Genomic DNA, 18,299 nt, shown 5'->3' on the forward strand with positions numbered 1-18,299 from the left:
AAAAACATGTAAAGTTTCTTTACACAACCAATTTGAGTTATTATAATAGTTTTGGTGTGTCTAAAGTTACATTTGAATAAGCAGTGCCTGTCTGGTGCCTTTCGGGGCACAGCACTGTCATTGAGGACTTGTTTACATCGGTGATGTTTCTGTCTTTGACTAGAATTGACTAGAATTTAGTAATTCATATTAGATAATCAAATTTTAATGCCAGAAAAATGTATCAACTCTTAATTCTGTTTCTGTAACTGCTTCTGTTTTGTTTTAAATCTCCAGGGAAAGGAAGATGAGTTAGAAAAGTTATCACTCTTAGTAAGCGATGCTGGCTTGCTCCTTACGCACAGTCCTGCTAGTCCTCATAGTGATCTATGCTACTTTGCAAGTGCTTTGTATGCATATCCATTTAAGGGTTTTTGCTTTGTAAAAATACATCTTAAACACATGAAACGTAATAGCACATAGAAAAGTTTAAATTTGTAATGGTATTTCCTAAATTGTACCAGCAAAGTTGATGAGTGTATTATATGTTTAAATACATATTCAAAATAAAAACAAAATACAATTCGTAGCTATGAGGTTTTGGTCTAGTTTTTGGTTTGCAAGTGCAATTTAGGAAGTTGTTTCCTGCCTGTCCTTTTAAAATTACATTTTACTCCAAGATAACATGTAATTTTTCAGCTTTGAACACATCACACTGTCTTCATACATAAGTAGTCGTTTCGTTAATGGGTGTCTCCCTGCATCATCCAGATTCATGTGCCCTCTTCCGCTTATCCTCATGATGCCTTCGTTGTACCTGCATTGTCATTTGGTTTATTTCACCAGCAGATTTCACTTTGGTAATAACCTTGAATTTACTTCTGGCTAGCTTTTTCACGAGGAGCTGGCTTTGCAGTGGGTTGTTTGCAGTGGCAGCGTTCGGGAATCAGCTTTGCAGCAAGCCTGGTTCTTTTTTGAGTTGATGGTGAGCAAACTTTAATACTTTCTAATAACTCAGTAAGCAATTTTGTATCAGCTCATTTTCCTTTTATCTTAGAAATTGCATTTTTGTGTTTGCCAACACAATACAGGTGAAATTATAAAGTGTGAGGTTCATTTATTCTCTGGTTTTGATTTTGTCTTGTTTTTCTTGGATACTTACCAAGGAAATTTGTGACATTCTTTGCTAGTCTATGCAAGTTAATAAAGGCAATGCTGTTTATGTTGTAACAATTATTTTAGAGCTTTATAAATATTTACTGTTATTATTATAGGTGAAGAACACATAGGGAAATACTAGTTACAGCCAATTAGAAAAACACTTTTTGTTTAATTCAATAAATGATACTACAAACCAATGAATATTCCTGTCATATAAAGCATGGCTATACTTATATGCACTCGTACCTATTACTGAACAAAGCAGTGAGTGCTTACCCAGTGACTGTGCAGGTTGTGACTGAGGCTCCAAGAGGTTGTGTAAGTTTTCTAAGTATACGCAGTGTAGGCAGCAGCACTGTAATTCATGTCCAGGCATTCTGGCATTGGGGACCTTTCTCTTTGTTTTCTCCCTTAGTACTAGAAAGCATAGATCATGGGACTATTTTCTTCCGACAAAATAGTATTTAATAAATAATAAATAAAGCACAGCAAAAAAATTGAGTACAGGAAAGGAGAAGGAGAGAGGGAGGACAAAAGAGAAGGAAATAAAAGTTGCTTTTAGAATAGTCATTCTCAGCATTGACTGTTACCTATATTTGAAATAGAAAACACCCCACACAGATTTATTATCTAATATTTTATGTAATAGATATTGATGGTAGTACAGTGAAGACAGGGTTTCTAACCATTGAAAATTTCTGATTTAGGAACAGTGGAATGAAAAAAGTGAACGAGTCTTAAAACTTTTTATTCAAATTGTTCTTACACTGTAAATTTTTTCTCATTAACATACACTGATTTTTTTTCTTTTGTTGGATAATTTATGAGGCTGAAGTGGGAAAGTTTTACTATATTTGACATTTCATTGGCATAAAATATTTAAGGAACATTTTCAAACATTGAGAAATGAAAATATATTTCAGTCACTTGTTAAATTACATGGTATATTTAAAAAAAATAACCAGAATATTTAAAGCATTATGATTTGCTTAAAATTAAGAAATCAGCCAGGTGGTAGACCTGAGACAGAAGGATTGAGAACCCAAAGGTGATCTGGGTTATATTATAAATTGCTGGCATAAAATTAAGCCAAACCCCGCCAGCACAGATAACAGTGTACACCCTTTTGCAGGTAAAGAGCATGGTGCACCACTTGTACTTTAACGATAAGTTGGATGCTCCGAGGAAAAGCCGCTTCCCAGAACGTTTCATGGATGACATTGCTGCTCTAGTTAGCACAATCGCTGGTGATGTTGTGACACGATTTCAGAAGGTGAGGATGACCGCCCCTTGATGCGTCTTGCAGTGAGAGTGAACTGCCATGCTTCTCTTCACTGTCATCACATTGTTATTGCTTATGTTCTGTTTCCTAGGACACAGAAATGGTTGAGAGACTGAATACAAGCCTTGCCTTCTTTCTTAATGATTTGTTGTCTGTTATGGACAGAGGATTTGTCTTCAGTCTTATAAAGTCCTGCTACAAACAGGTAATACATAATTAGTAATCAAGTAACTGGAATATTGGGGTAGCTTTGTCCAGGACTGGAGCTTCAAGAATACATTCATATTTTGGTATTAAAATGAAAAAGTAGCACAGAGTTATGTGTTGATAATACTGTGGTGAAACTATATCGAATGTGTTTTACTAGGACTGTAGCAAGCAGATCCCAGAACACTCAGTTTTTCTTCCTTCTCATTAACAGATAGTCAGATAATTAGTGATGGAATGCAGCCTTTGAATGCTGTGCAAGTACAGCATTTACGTTGAGTGCATAGTTAACTGAACTTTTCCTATCCTGGGTATTATTTGTTTATTTGAGATAGGGTATCATATAGCCTAGGACAGCTCCAAATTTACTGTGTAGCTGAGGGTAGCCTTGAACTCTGGTCTACCTCTTGCATCCTAGGGTTATGAATGTGAGCCATTGTGCCTGCTTTTGAGTGGTCTTTGAGCAATTTGTTGTTATTGCTACTATTTAATCCTAAACAGTAGAGTTTGAACTCATGGTCATATGATTACTGATGTTCAAAATGTCATTTATTACCTTGCCATTTGTAAACTACAAACACCCTAGATCTTGTCCACAGGCAGCAAGTTACATTTTGTAAATGTTATCAGCTTATTATTAATATATTACCTTTTGGGAAATACTGACTTTTGTCTCTGAATTGGCCCCTCTATAAACAGTGCATTGACTCCAGTGTTATTTTTAATGAAGCCTTAAAAAATAAAATGTCAGGGTTTTATCTCAGAAGTATTGAGAAGTTGAATCCATGGAGTTTAGGAGTTAAACTTATGAAATCCTTCCTAGCTGTCCCATCGATTAGTTTTGGAGAACTGTTGGTCAATAATTCTTGGGTGCTAGAGAGATAGTTCATTGGTTAAGAGCACTTACTGTTCTTCTTGATGACCTGGATTTAATTCTCAACATCCACATGGCAGTTCACAACAGTCTGAAATCCAATTCTAGGGTATCTGATTTCTGTGGGTACCAGAAGCGTAATTACAGGCGAAACACTTATCCACATTAAAAAAAAATTTCATACACTTCTATTTGGCAATATAATCTTTAAAATTTTAAAGACCTGTTCAATTGGATATTTTTATTTCTTTTCTTTTATAGTCTTAGAAATTACCAATGCATGGGCACTGGCTCACTATTTTTCCCCCCAAAATACTATTTTCCCCCCAAATTTAAATTTTATTACTATCAAAATTTATTCTGAGCCAGACATTATGATGCACACCTGTAGTCCCAGCACTCAGGAGGCAGAGGCAGACAGGTCTCTGTGAGTTTGAGGCCAGCCTAGTCTGTGTAGTGGGTTTCAGGACAGTCAGGGCTATATAATGAAACCCTGTCTCAGAAAAACAATGACAACAACAACAACAACAACAACCTTAGTCTGACCTAATGACCTCCTGCACTGTCAAGCATTGAGGTTGACCCAAAGGATGCTGTTCAGTCAGCTTATAGTGTGTCTCCCCAAGTAGCCTGTGATATAGTTGGCAAAGATAGACAATTATAAATTCATTAAACAGAAATGTTTAGAAGAAATCTTTCTTTGAAGTACGCTTTTCCTTCATAAAGTACATTTTTGAGAAGTGGAGATATTAATGCAAAATTGGCAATAAAATAATGTGACTTAAGGCTAGTCAAGTGGATTTATACTGTCGGTCCCGTAAGTTTCATGTTTATAGTGTTTGCTATAATTTTCAGAAAGAGGATGTTATCCTGTGAGCCACAGAGACCCAAACTTCTATTGCTATGGAAGGAAAAAAATGTATCATTGTGTTCTCTTATTCATGTAATCCTTCCAAGGTGGCATCAAAGCTCTATTCACTGCCAAATCCAAGTGTGCTGGTGTCCTTGAGGTTGGACTTCCTGCGAATTATCTGCAGCCATGAGCACTATGTAACATTAAACTTACCCTGCAGCTTGCTCACCCCACCTGCATCTCCATCACCTTCTGTTTCTTCTGCAACATCTCAGGTATGCAAAATGTGAAGACATACCTATGTTTATACTTATGAAAAAGTATTGAAAACAATGGGTGGAAAAATCATGTGTTATTTGATGATTAGTTAGGTAATAGGCTCATTTCTGGATTGTCTTTGTGAGGGTTTCTATTGCTGTGAAGAGATACCATGACCATGGCAACTCTTATAAAGGAAAGCTTTTAATTAGCACTGGCTTACGGTTCAGAGGTTTAGTTCATTATGATCGTGGTGGGAAACACTGCATTGCACAGGCAGACATGATGCTAGAGAATGAGCAGAGAATTCCAGATTGGCAGGCAGCCAGCCAGAAGAGAATGCCACACTGAGCCTCATTTGAGCACCTGAGAACTCAAAGCCCACCCCTTAGTGAGACATGACCTCCAACAAGGCCACACCTCCTAATAGTACCACTCTGTGAGTCTATGGGGACCATTTTTATTCAAACCACCACATTCCATTCCCTAGCCCCCATAAGCTTATAGCCATGTCATAATGCAAAATGCATTTAGTCCAAACTTCAAAAGTTCCCATAGTCTATGGTTATAGTCTCAACAATGTTCAGAAGTCCAAATTTCAAAATTTCTTCTGAGACTCATGTAATCTCTTTAAGTGTATCCCCTGTAATCCTCTGTAAAATCAAAATGAAAAAGCAGATGATGTATTTATAACATACAATGGCACAAGTTATAAATTATCATTCCAAAAGGGAGGAAAGAGAGCATAGTGAGGAAATACTAGACCAATGGAAGACTGAAAACCAGATGGGCCAACTCCAAATTCTGCATCTCCATGTCTGATAACAAAGCACTCTCCAGATCTCCAACATTTTCCAGTTTTGTTGACTACAACACACTTCTTTCTCTTGGGCTGGTTTCACTCCCTGTTAGCAGCTTTCCTCAGCAGGTATCCCATGACTCTGGCATCTCCAGCATCTTGGGGTCTCCAAGGCAATGCATACTTCAACTTCACAGCTTCACACAGTGGCCTTTTTTGGCCTCCATGCAGGGATACCGCTGCCACATAACTGGCCTCAGCTGCTTTCCTTAGTTGCAGAGGGAAGATTCCATAACCCCTTTCTTCTATCCCTAACTCTAAAGCCAGAAGCACATGGCAAAACATGGCCCCTCATTTAAAACATTTTCACCAGCTTTCTGTTTTCACTGGTTTCCTTCACTGCCTAAGCTTGGCTGTCCTGAAATGCCCTCTGTTGATGAGGCTGGCCTCAAACTCAGAGAATCCCTTGCCTTTGACTCTGGAGTGCTGGGATTAAAGGCACACTCCTCCACTCCTGCCCTAAGCGTTCCTTTAACTCCTTTTTATAAATTGGAAGTTTAGTTGGGTGGGATCTTGCCCTGAGATCACCAGTTCCTTCATTCCATTTAACATGAGGCTTTTCTTTAATTTGCTTATCTCTTTGAACCCAGGCCCTCTTTCTCCTTGAACTGTACATTTTGTATTTTTCCTTGATCAGCTTGCTTCTTTTCTTTATAGATCTGCATAAGAGTGACCACTAATAACCATAAAACAGAGACAATACTAGGCTGTTTTGAGATTTCCTCTGCCAACACATTAATCCAAAAACTTTTCAGTCTGCCTTAGGCAGATCTTTTGGACAAAGGGAAAAAGCAGCCACAGACTTCACCAGATTATCACAAGACCAGTCTCTAGGCCATGTACTAATATTCTTCTCCTCTGAAACCTCTTGAGCCAGGTCCCCAAGGTTCACATTACCCCCAGCACCGCTGTCTTCTATGCTCCTACTAGGATGGCCCATTAAGTTCCAGATAAAGCATTCAACTGCTTTTCTCATTCAAAGTCCCAGAGTCTGCATTCCTCCAAATAAAAGCATGGTCATGCCTATTACAACAATATCCCACTTTGGTACCAACTTCTGTCTTAGGCTTTCTATTGCTATGAAGAGACACCGTGACCATGGCAGCCCTTATAAAGGAAAACATTTAATTGGGACTGGCTCCCATTCAGAGGTTGTGTCTATTATCATCATGGTGGGAAGCATAGCAGCAGGCAGGCATGGTGTTAGGGAATGAGCAGAGAGAGTTCTACATCTAGACTGACAGGCAACAGGAAGAGAATGCCATACTGGGCCTGGCTTTAGCACCTCAGAATTCAAGTCCTACCCCTTAGTGACACACATCCTCCAATAAGGACATACCTCCTAATAGTGTCATTTCCTATGAGTCTGTGGAGACCCTTTTTATTCAAACCACCACGTGAGTGCTTTATAAGTATTAGCTCATCTAATTACAAGAACAGTGCTGGGGGATTGTTCTGTTAGTATGCACATTGGATAGCTCCAAACAAGAAACACTGAAAGTAAGAAATGGTCAGGCTAGACTTTGAACCAAAGCTTTATTCCAGAGTCCAGGTTTTAAAGCATGATGTATGTGTTTACAGATAAGTGAGCTCACTTAAATAAACTCACTTATTTTGTTGTTTTCCCAAATTGAGTTTTTTGAAGCAAATATGGAAAACAAATTCCTGTGAAATAGCTATTTAAATTTATATTGTATTTATATATTATATTTATAAATGCCTTGAAGCCAGCCTGCCAAGCTCAACCTGACCTGCTTACAAAAATTAATGGACATTTAAAGTTGAAGTGGGTACCTCTTCACTTTCACAACTAATAGTTTCTTTGAAGATGAAAAGATTAAAATTTTATAGTTGTAGTGTCAAGAGAGCCAATATTTTTCTTCCCCTTAATAAAATATACATGTTATATTCTTCCTGAGTTGGAAAGCTGTTTTTATGGTACCTCCTAATGTCTGATGTTAGAGTTGATCTTACACATTCCCTAATCCTGTTTCTGTGGTTTAGAATGCTCGGGTGCAGTTACCTAGACTGGGTTGATCTGACATGTTTGCTAAAAATAAATAAATAAATAAATAAATAAATAAATAAATAAATAAATAAATAAATAAATAAGATTAGACCTCATGTACATAAACTGGAAATATTAGAGAGCCAGCCAAAACTTTTAATTTCATCTTTTCAGTTCGTCTCCTGGACCAACCTACTTCCCACATCTTTCTGCCTCCCTAATGGACACATGTAACCCTTTGCATTTTCCTCTGTCTTCTTCCAAAGATGTGGCTAAATAGCCAGAGCCAAATCAGTCATAGGTAACTGTAGACGGAATTTTTTTTTTCTGGGCTGCCAGCTCACAAAAAACAACCTGGAGACTTATTTTTAATTATGAAAGCTTAGCTAGTAGCTTAGGCTTGTTCCTAACTAGCTCTTATAACTTAAATTAAACCATATTTTAAAATCTATATTCTTTTAAGTGGTTCAATTATTGTTACTTTGTAATGCCCAGGCTTCTTGCTCTGTCTATGTCTCCTGGTGTCTCTGCCCTTCTCCTCAGAGTCCTCTGTGCCTGGAAACAGCTATTGGCTGTTCATCTTTTTATTAAGCCAGTCAGAGTGACACATCTTCACAGTGTACAAAAAGATTGTTCCACAACAGGTACCTCTCCTGAAACCTCCTTACTACATGACATTTACCAATAAATAATCATAGGATTTCTGGAATTATCTTGTCCACTTTCACGTACACAACCAGATAAACGCACACATACATATACATGGGTAGCCACGAATATAATGATATAAACTTCTTAACACTACAATTTCTGGAGTTTTGGTGAAGAAACCACTAGATGATGGTAATTCCAAAGATGTATGAAATACGGCTTAAGTGATATTTGAAATTTCTCTAGGAAACAAGTGCCGTGGTTGTGGCAGGGTAAGGGCATTCACAGCGTTGGTTTCACCTCCGTCTCCCCCCTTCAGAGACTACCAGAATAGTAGATGATTAAGAATAAAAAATTAAGCAAATGGGGAATTTCAATGAGAAAAGCAAAATTAAACTCTTAGTTTATTAATTTTAGTAAAAAAAATTGTTTTATTGTTTGGAATGCTGAGGCAGTATGCTGAGTTCAAGGCCCAGCATAGCAAGATCCCACCTCCTATTTAAAAACAAATAGATTAATGACTTGAACAAGCCACTTTCCTGAGTACATTCTGCCTGAAGTCAGTCTTTATCTTATGCACCCATGAATCCTCTTCCTAAGGTCTGCAATCCCCAAGTAGAATTCTCCAGACTAGGTCAGTCTTTTATGTTTGGTAACAGAAATAAAGAACTGTCACCATACTCTCCCATACCCAAAGTAAGAGCAGTCACTTTTCTGTGAACTCTCTGGCGTAACTTTTTTTTCTTTTTTTTTTTTTTTTTATTAAAAATTTCCATCTCCTCCCCTCCTCCTCCCCCTTCCCTCCCCTCCCTTCCACCCATACCCCCACTCCCTCCCTCTCCAGGCCAAAGAGCCATCAGGGTTCCCTTCACTATGTTAAATCCAAGGTCCTCCCAACTCCCCCTAAGTCCAGGTAGGTGAGCAGCCAAACTGACAAGGCTCACAGTGAGCCCATCCATGCTGTAGAGTTCAAGCTCATCGCCGTTGTCCTTGGTTTCTCAGTCCTCCTCCACCGTCAGCCACATTCAGAGAGTCCGGTTTGGTCCCCTGTTCCATCAGTCCCATTCCAACTGGACTTGGTGGTCTTCTGTTAGTTCTGTCCCACCGTCTCAATGGGTGAACGCACCCCTCATGGTCCTGACTTCCTTGCTCATGATCTCCTTCCTTTTGCTCCTCATCAGGACCTTGGGAGCTCAGTCCAGTGCTCCTATGTGGGGCTCTGTCATTTTCTCCATCCAATGCCAGGTGAAGGTTCTATGGTGATATGCAAGATATTCACAAAGACTCAACCAAGAAAGAGAATTACTGGCGTAGCTTTTGTCTGGCATAATAATGTCACGTTTCATTTGTCGTGATGCCCCAAATGTAGGCTGTTTGTTGCACAGCTATCAACAGCTGAGTTCTACCTTACCCCCAACAGAGTTCTGGATTTTCCACAAACGTGCAGGACCAGAAGATCGCAAATATGTTTGAACTGTCCTTGCCCTTCCGCCAGCAGCACTACCTGGCAGGCCTCGTGTTAACGGAGCTCGCGCTCATCTTAGACCCTGATGCTGAAGGGTGAGTAGACCTGTTTTGCCTTGTGGAATATCAGTTTGATTTTGGAAAGTGGGACAGATCTTGCTAAGATTTTAGTACTATTTCTGTTTCTTTATTTTTTATGCTTCTTTATCCTCTGAGGTTCATATACTTTCTGTATGAATGGTGTTTATATTTTATTTAATCATCTCTGAGTTTGAGATTTATCTATACTAATGGTATATTATGGTTGATCAGTAGCATTTTTTAATAGTATAAGAAACAATTATATGTATTAGTATATGGACTATTTGTTAAAATAACAGTAGGCAGTTTTCAGTTAAGGAAAATAGGCTAGTTTTTCTTTAATCCTTTATAAGAAAAATTTATAATTTGTCATTCTACTGTGTAGTATTTTATCTTAAAACTTACCCTATTTTTTTAAAAATTTCTGCTGTTAGACCTGACACCTCTGCTAGCTTCTAAGAACATCTGCATTCATGTGCTCATTTACACCGTCACACACACACATAAACTAATTTTAAAAGGAGCTATTTAGAAACCAAAACTGTATTATGGTTCATTTGGGTAACAAAAATTTTTTTTTGATGGTCCGATCATCTTAAGTTTATCCTGCAGTTACTTGTCATACAAGAAGTCCAGGAAACAAAATCATACAACCGTAAATAGGTTTTTAGTGGATGTTTAATCTGCTTAAGAGAAGAAAGAAAAGATGAAAGACAAAGCCCATAGTTATTACGTCAGGGACATAGTTGATACTGAATAAATTTATTTAAAAGGCCCAGACTGTCTGCAAATGAAAGATTTATATTTTTAAAATAATGAGAACCTACATGTGGAATATATTTTAAAGAATTAGTTTTCACCATAACTGTGCAGTTCTGTAGGCTACATGTTGGGTAGGGGTTTGTGTAGACTCTGTTCAGAGAGAAGAGTTCACATGGCCGAGAGAGACGCCATGCCTACCTGTTCTGTCTGCAAGCGCTTTCCTGGTTTACATTTGACAGAAGAGGACAATGTCATTTGAAGGCAGTAATAAAGCTGTCCATTTTTGAGGAGAGAAGATACTCTACAGTTTCCCAAACATTCCAGCTTTCCTAAACAACTCAGGACTTTGAGTTATGTTTCCAATGTGTTTATTTGGGCAGGATGGCTTCAGTTGTAAGAAACAAAATTCTTCTTCATATTGGCTTTTTCAAGGAAATAAATTTACTCATATTTGGTAGGAAGAGGTTTATTGTGTAACTCAGTCTTCAACTCATTAACTTCATCTTGTTTCTGCTGCAAGAATAGTCAGCTCTACTCTGACTGCAGGATGGTTCCCACTGAGTTAGGATTAAATACTCTCTTTGTTTATGACTGTCAGGAAAGGGGGGGATGACTCCCTTTTACACGCAAGTATAAATCTTTCTAGTGGCTTGATGGGGCTCAGCTGGTTATCCTGATGGATGCCGCCCCCAAAGTTGCACAGGTTGCTGGAAGGATTAGGTCAGTTCTGCTCGCATGTGACCTTACATCAGACATGGATTGTTTGCCACATCACACAGGATGAGGATATTATACCCAGCTGTGTCGCTAAGCAGTGTTCATTATTGTCAGGCTTCCTCTATTGAGGAAAGCTATGAGCTAATTAAAGGTTGTCTTTTTGAAGAGTCAAAGAAACATGCCAGCTGACCATTTGAAGTGACAGTGCTGACCTAGCTAGACTCTGGTGCTGAAACTGGACAGTCAGCTTCTTCTGAACCCCAGGGGAGCATAGTTTTCTTTGAATTAGGATGGATGGCAGGAAAATGCATGCTGTCTAGATTTCAGTAATGTCTCATATAAAAGATAGGCAATTCCTGCAGTGCTGTACCTTTTCATGTCAATAATCAATTCTATTAAAGTAGGGTTTATGTGTAATAATATTTGGCTTATGAAGGAATTCGTTACTGACTCTTTTCTTCTTGAAGCTAGAATGTGTTGATCTTTGGCTCTTGGAAAGGTTTCTGTTGAATCCCATGAGTAATGATGTGTTTACTGTCGCCTTTCTTTGTGTATTCAGATGTTGTAGACTGTGCACTACATGTCAGCTTAGCCTTAGTTTTAGTCTAGTTTGTTTCCTCTTCCTTCTCTCCCTGCGCCCTCTTCAGTAGCAAAGTCTGCAGCTCTCCAAAACATCCCAAGTTCAGCCGCATCTTTTCAGCCCTGCTTCTACTGGAACTAATTATGTTTACTTATTGTGTCTCTCAAATCATTTTTGATGCAATAGCAAGTAGCCTGAATAGTCTTTTTTAAATGGGGTAAGATTATGCCATGACCTTCCTTAAAGTTTTTTTATTACTTAAAAAAAATACCAATCCAAATTCCCACTTCCTCCCCTCCTCCCACTTCCCTCCCACTCTCCTCCCACTCCCCCTCCACTCCCTTCCAATCTTGAGAGAGGGCAAGGCACCCTGCTCTGTGGAAAGTCCAAGGCCCTTTTCACTACATCAAGGTTGAGCAAGGTTTACATCCAAAGAGAATGGGTTCCCAAAAACCCAGTACATGCAGTAGAGATAAATCCCAGTGCCATTGTCTTTGGCCCCTCAGTCTGCCCCAACTGTCAACCACATTTATAGGGACTAGTTTGATCCCATGCTCGTTCACTCCCAGTCCAGTTGGAGTTGGTGAGCTCCCATTAGCTCAGGCAAATTGTCTTGGTGGGTGAGCCCCTCATCGTCTTGACTCCCTTGCTCATACACTCCCGCCTTCCACTCTTCAACTGGACCTTGGGAGCTCAGTCCAGTGTGAGGTTTCTCAACAGAAGAATTTTAAATAGTCAAAAGATACTTAAGGACATGTTCAACTTCCTTAGCTATCAGGAAAATGCAAATCAAAACAACTTTGAGATACCATCTTACACCTGTCGGAATGGCTAAAATAAAAAAATGCCAATGATAGCTTATGCTGGAGAGGATGTGGAGTAAGGGGAACACTCATCCATTGCTGGTGAGAATGCAAACTTGTTCAGCCACTTTGGAAATCAGTGTGGCTGTTTCTCAGAAAATTGGGAGTGAGCCTACCTCAGGATCCAGCAATACCACTCTTGGGAATATACCCAAAAGATGCCCAATCATACTGCAAAAGCATTTGTTCAACTGTGTTCATAGCAGCACTATTTGTAATAGCTTAAAGTTATCCTCTCTTTTTTCCTGTAAGTTAAATACCACTTAGAATAAAACCCAGAGTTTTAATAATTGTCCTCAGAGCCATGCCTTGCTATTGTCTGTTTCTTGAATGTGACAAGTTCATTCATACATTTGGGCCTTGATGCTTGCATTTTTCTCTGCGTAAAGCAGTACTTGAATTATCTAGGGTCTTCACATAGCTGTTTCCTGCTTGTAGTTTCTCAGACCTTCTCGCAAAACAGGATGTTCCTGTGGAGACTCTCACTGCCCACTAAATTATAGCCGTGTTGCCCTTGCCACAGTCACTTTTAGCCACGCAGTCTTGTTTTCTCTCTCCAAACTGCTTCCTTGAGGTTTATCAGGTGCCCCTCCATTAGAGGATGAGCTAGAGAGCCGACCAACTCCTGTGCTTCCTGCTCTGTGCTGTAGTCGTCGAGCTTGTCTGATGCTCTCAGTAACCAGAGGCTCAGCTCATCTAAGGGAAACCATTCTAACCTTTTAGCTTGAATGTGACAAGTTCATTTCTACCTTTGGGATTTAGCAGTTGAATTTCAGAATAGTGCTTAATGACCCTAAGATTGTCATATGCCTTTGTTAAATTCTTACAGGTGTAGACAGAGATTGTGTGCAGGATACATTGCCCCAGATCCTTAAGGCGAGTGCTTGTCCTTTGACTTCATCTGCTTGCTAAGTACTAAGAACCATTCCATGATTAGAACTAATATGTTCTGTAATTGGCCAAAGATGTGCTTGTTATGAACTTCCTTATAGCGGGAAAGCTGGCCCTGAAACAGTCTAATAGAGGCACAGGTCCTCTTGTGTTCTATAGAGCTGTCGTTCTAGTTTTCAATTTCTGTGATGAAACTTGGAAACTTATATGTCCAGATCACAATCCCTCATGAAGGGATGTCAGGCAGGAACTCAAAGAAGGAATCAGGAAGCAGGAGCTGATGCATCTTAATTCAGACAGTATGAACGGGGTAGGAGCTGGGGCAGCAGCTCAGAGGGAGCATGCTTGTGTGGCTTACACAAAACTCTGGGGTCAGTCATCCAATATCTGAGTATTGGATGATTATACATTTAATATTTTAATGTGATTGAAAAATAAAATACATGAAAAGACTTCATAAAAACAGTTTAGGCAGGTTGGAGTCTGGGTGTGACAGCTGCTGACAGGGTAGGAATGCCTGTCCAGGCATGAGAATCATTATGGTGAGAATGTAAACAGCAGAAGCTCAGAAACTTAGCCTGGGAACCCCCAAGTGTTCATGCTCATTACATGCAGTGGGGCACATGCAGGAAGACAGGGAAGTAGGGGAGGAGCTTGTTAGCTGTGAAAGAGTGAAAATAAAAAGAATCAGCATTGGGATTGGCTCTTTGGGAGGATGTGACGCCTTCGTCACATCCCCTTGGAGCGGATAGGAAAAGTGTCACACAGAGACTTCTGTGAACTCGTGTGGTTTGGACAATATTTGAATATATTTACTTTATAAGTAAACCCTATAATAAAAATTAAGATGTGCTTTCAAAATATGAAAAGCTTGCTTGAAGCAAGGGAAGAATTTGGTCAGGATGGTCATTGAAAGTGTTGAAGGGAGATGGGATTCACTGATGGCATGGGAGAGCACTTTCTGAGAGAAATACAAGTTTTTCTGAGACAAAAAAAAAAAAAAGAAACCAAAAGGAAAAAAGAGTGTTTTACAAGTACAGGGACAAACAGACCTGTTTGGGGATTGGACAGATGGCTCACCTGTTAAAAGCGGTTCCTGCCCTTGAAGAGAATGTGAAATTGGTTCCTAGCACCTGTGCTGTATGATTCACAACTGCCCCTTCCTTCCTGGCCGCCCAGACCTGAGTAATCACACAGAAACTATATTAATTACAACACTGTTTGACTGATGTCTCTGGCATATTTCTAGGTAGCTCTTACATCTTAAGTTAACCCATTTCTGTTATTTTGTATTTTACCACGAGGCTCGTGGTCGTTACCTCTTGCTTCTTGAGTAGCTACATGGCCTCTTCCTGACTCTGTCTACTCTCTTTGTATTTCCTGCCTGGCTTTACTCAGCTAAGCCTGTGGCCAAACCAGCTTTATTCATTAACCAATGGCAATAAAGCATACAGCATACAGAGGGGAATCCCACATCACACAATCACTGTAACTCTAGCTCCAGGGGATCTTATGTCCCCTGATGATCTTCAGGCCTACCGTCTACATATCACATTTACACAAACACATAAATTTAAAAAAGAAGAGGAAGAAGAAGAAGAAGAGGAAGAGGAAGAGGAAGAGGAAGAAGAAGAAGAAGAAGAAGAAGAAGAAGAAGAAGAAGAAGAAGAAGAAGAAGAAGAAGAAGAAGAAGAAGAAGAAGAGGAAGAAGAAGACGACGACGACGACGACGACGACGACGACAAAAGGAAAAGGCTGTCTTAGAAGAGACGGGCATATTTAAAAGATCTGGCCAGCATAAATCCAGAATGACTCTTCTTTGCTAAGACAAGAACTCACCGCTGAGTCCTCCTGCAAGGACAGGTGCTGAAGCTGCTGCTTGCTACAGTTTATGGGCCGCGGGAGCTGGAGTGGATGTGCTTTAATCAGAATGGTTGGTATAATCAGAGTCTGTGAAGACGACAGGTGTGTGATGGGAAGAGCACAGATACTTTATGCTGTTTTGAAATTTGTGTATTTTATTTTATTTAAACTGTGTATTTTATTTTATAGGAATACACAAAAATATAGCTGGCAGAGTTATGTAATTAAAAAAGGTTGATTGAGTGCCATTACTTTCTATTTGTTTTAAAGACATGACTAATCTCTGTGACCTCATTGCTCCTTCTTCACCTCTTCTTTTCAAATAGACTGTTTGGATTGCATAAGAAAGTCATCAATATGGTGCACAACTTACTTTCCAGTCATGACTCTGACCCACGGTACTCTGACCCTCAGATAAAGGCTCGGGTGGCTATGTTGTACCTTCCTCTCATTGGTATCATCATGGAAACTGTACCTCAGCTGTACGATTTTACAGGTACTTAGTATAATTAAAGCAGTTTTCAAAGCTTGTCTAAAAGTTGTAGAAAATGCCTTTTAAGGTTAAAAAAATATAAAGGAGTTAGAGGCTCAGTGATTAGTAGCACTGACTGTTCCTGCAGACGACTCCAGTTTGAGTCCCTGTACTCACATGGTACTGTTGCTACCAGACCAGTAAATCCTAGGTGATCCAGTATCTTCTTCTGATCTCTTTGGGCACCAGGCACATGCAAGGTGCACATACACACATGCAGACAAAACGCCCAGACATATAAAAAATAAAATAAAAGAATTTAAAAATTATTTTTAAAATGCACCCCCATAAAAATACTCTGTAAATAACTATGTTTAACTTTGTCGTTAGAAACTTTTGCATATTTGACAAGATTCATTGTGAGATTCCTGAGATGATCTTAGTGTAAATAGCTATGTTTAACTTTGTTTATAGAAACTTTTGTGTATTTGACAAGATTCATTGTGAGATCCCTGAGATGATCTTAGTGTAAATTACCATGAGTTTATAGCAGTTCATACCTGCCTTCTAGAAAATACGCCTTTATTGTATGTATGTGTATTGTGCATGTTAAGAGAGAATAGTACTTGACTTCTATCGCCAGCTTTATTCATAGAGATGAGTAATGGAAATTAATATTCACCTGCATATAAAGAATTATGTTATTCCAGGTTAGTATGTTGAGACCATGCTGCTCACTAAAAGCTAGAACCTGTAGTGTTTCCTTCCCTTACTTTGACTGTTTGGAAGATACTTAAATACGCAGTTTAGATTGTACAGTATTTAAGCTAGCAGGCAGCCTGGTAAAGTACTTCCATTTTAATGAGGTAAAAAACATTTCCTGGGTTCCTGATATTATCAGGAAATAGCTCTTTGTCTGTAAGAGATTGGCATTGTAACCTCCCAGGGTTAGGGTTACTGAATTGTTTCTGGTCTGAAGGCAGGAATGTTTATGCTGTTAGATCTTTCTTTGTAACTAGTCAGTTTAGGTTTCCACTAAAAAGTACTGAAATAGAAAAAAGTTAATATTTAAAAACTTAAAAGAAATTAATTTTGATGATAAAAATAATAGTGAAGAAATTAATCTTGATAAAAATTGATAGTCTTGAAAACATAGATTTAAGCTGCAAAAAATTCAAGATTGCTACCATTAAAAAAAAAACTCAGACAAGCTACATAGTCTAGAAATGTCATCAAAAAAAATCAAGAAAAGGTCAGATATGTGATAAATGATAAAATATAGATAATAGTTAAAACTATTTTGTGCCACAATATGTTTAAATCTATTTTGAAAAGTTAAAGTTCATTTTAAAAATAGAGTCTGTTTTTACATGGTGGCCCTCACAGTTAAGAGACATACAATTAGATATAAATTGCAGCATTAAAACACAGCATGAATTAGTTCTGGCTCACACTGTAGTACTGTAATACCGTGGCTATCAAGTGAGCTGAAGTGTCAGGAGCACATTTAAAGTGCTGTGGTGCTAACCGTCTCTGAAAGCAGAACACAGTCTGGAGGCACCCATTTCTCACTGCTACCCGCCTCATGCTATCAGTAAGGCTGCTAGTTTTGTTTTGTTTTTTTAAAATATTTATTATGTATACAATATTCTGTGTCTGTATGTATGTCTGCAGGCCAGAAGAGGGCACCAGACCTCATTACAGATGGTTGTGAGCCACCATGTGGTTGCTGGGAATTGAACTCAGGACCTCTGGAAGAGCAGGCAATGCTCTTAACCACTGAGCCATCTCTCCAGCCCCGAGTAAGGCTGCTAGTTAATGCAGAGTATTAGTAGTTAAGTTTGGGAAGAGTAAAAATTACACAAGGATTTTGGGCTTTGGGTGTTCTAACCTGTGAGGAATTCATGTGTAGTAACTATCAGCTGACCTAAAGTTTTCTTCCTTTTTTCCCTTTCAGAAACACATAATCAACGAGGAAGGCCAGTTTGCATAGCCCCTGATGATTGTGATAGTGAGAGTGGGAGCATGATCAGCCAGACCGTTGCCATGGCAATCGCAGGAACGTCAGTCCCTCAGCTAACCAGGCCTGGCAGTTTCCTTCTCACTTCAGCGGTAAAATGAGCCACTTATATAAGTTTGGTGTTTTGTTCTGTTTTTCTGGAATACCAAATATATACAAAGAGGTGCCTGTTGCTGAGGTTTTTATATTAACCAATGCAAATCATTCTGAGCTCTATGAAAACATTAACAGAATATTATCTGCCAGTTACCAAGTTGTTTGAAAAGCTGCTAACCTTGGGCTTATAGGATGCAGCGCTGTGTTTTGTCATTCAGAACTTTGTAAAGTGCCTTATTTGATGCGCTCCTTTTTTTTTCATTTTTAGAACCCAGCTCTAAGAAATATTCCTAAATTATCCACTAATCTTTAAATTTCTGTTTTTTAAGTTTTGCAGAATAATCTGTGAAGATTTATG

At 38.9% G+C, this 18,299-nt stretch overlaps 1 protein-coding gene across 1 annotated transcript in view; it reads left to right on the forward strand.

The window, feature by feature from the left end:
• Window positions 1-18,299, forward strand: part of Dock7 (dedicator of cytokinesis 7) — a 187,348-nt gene that overhangs the window by 120,360 nt on the left and 48,689 nt on the right. Inside the window, exons 24-30 of the mRNA XM_038332904.1 lie at window positions 869-964; window positions 2,273-2,413; window positions 2,514-2,627; window positions 4,461-4,631; window positions 9,553-9,692; window positions 15,680-15,849; window positions 17,783-17,937. Of these exons, the coding sequence (XP_038188832.1) occupies window positions 869-964; window positions 2,273-2,413; window positions 2,514-2,627; window positions 4,461-4,631; window positions 9,553-9,692; window positions 15,680-15,849; window positions 17,783-17,937 (987 nt within the window). The remainder of the gene's footprint in view (window positions 1-868; window positions 965-2,272; window positions 2,414-2,513; window positions 2,628-4,460; window positions 4,632-9,552; window positions 9,693-15,679; window positions 15,850-17,782; window positions 17,938-18,299) is intronic.

The sequence above is a fragment of the Arvicola amphibius genome, chromosome 6, assembly GCF_903992535.2.
Source record: "Arvicola amphibius chromosome 6, mArvAmp1.2, whole genome shotgun sequence".
Classification (NCBI taxonomy): Eukaryota; Metazoa; Chordata; class Mammalia; order Rodentia; family Cricetidae; genus Arvicola; species Arvicola amphibius.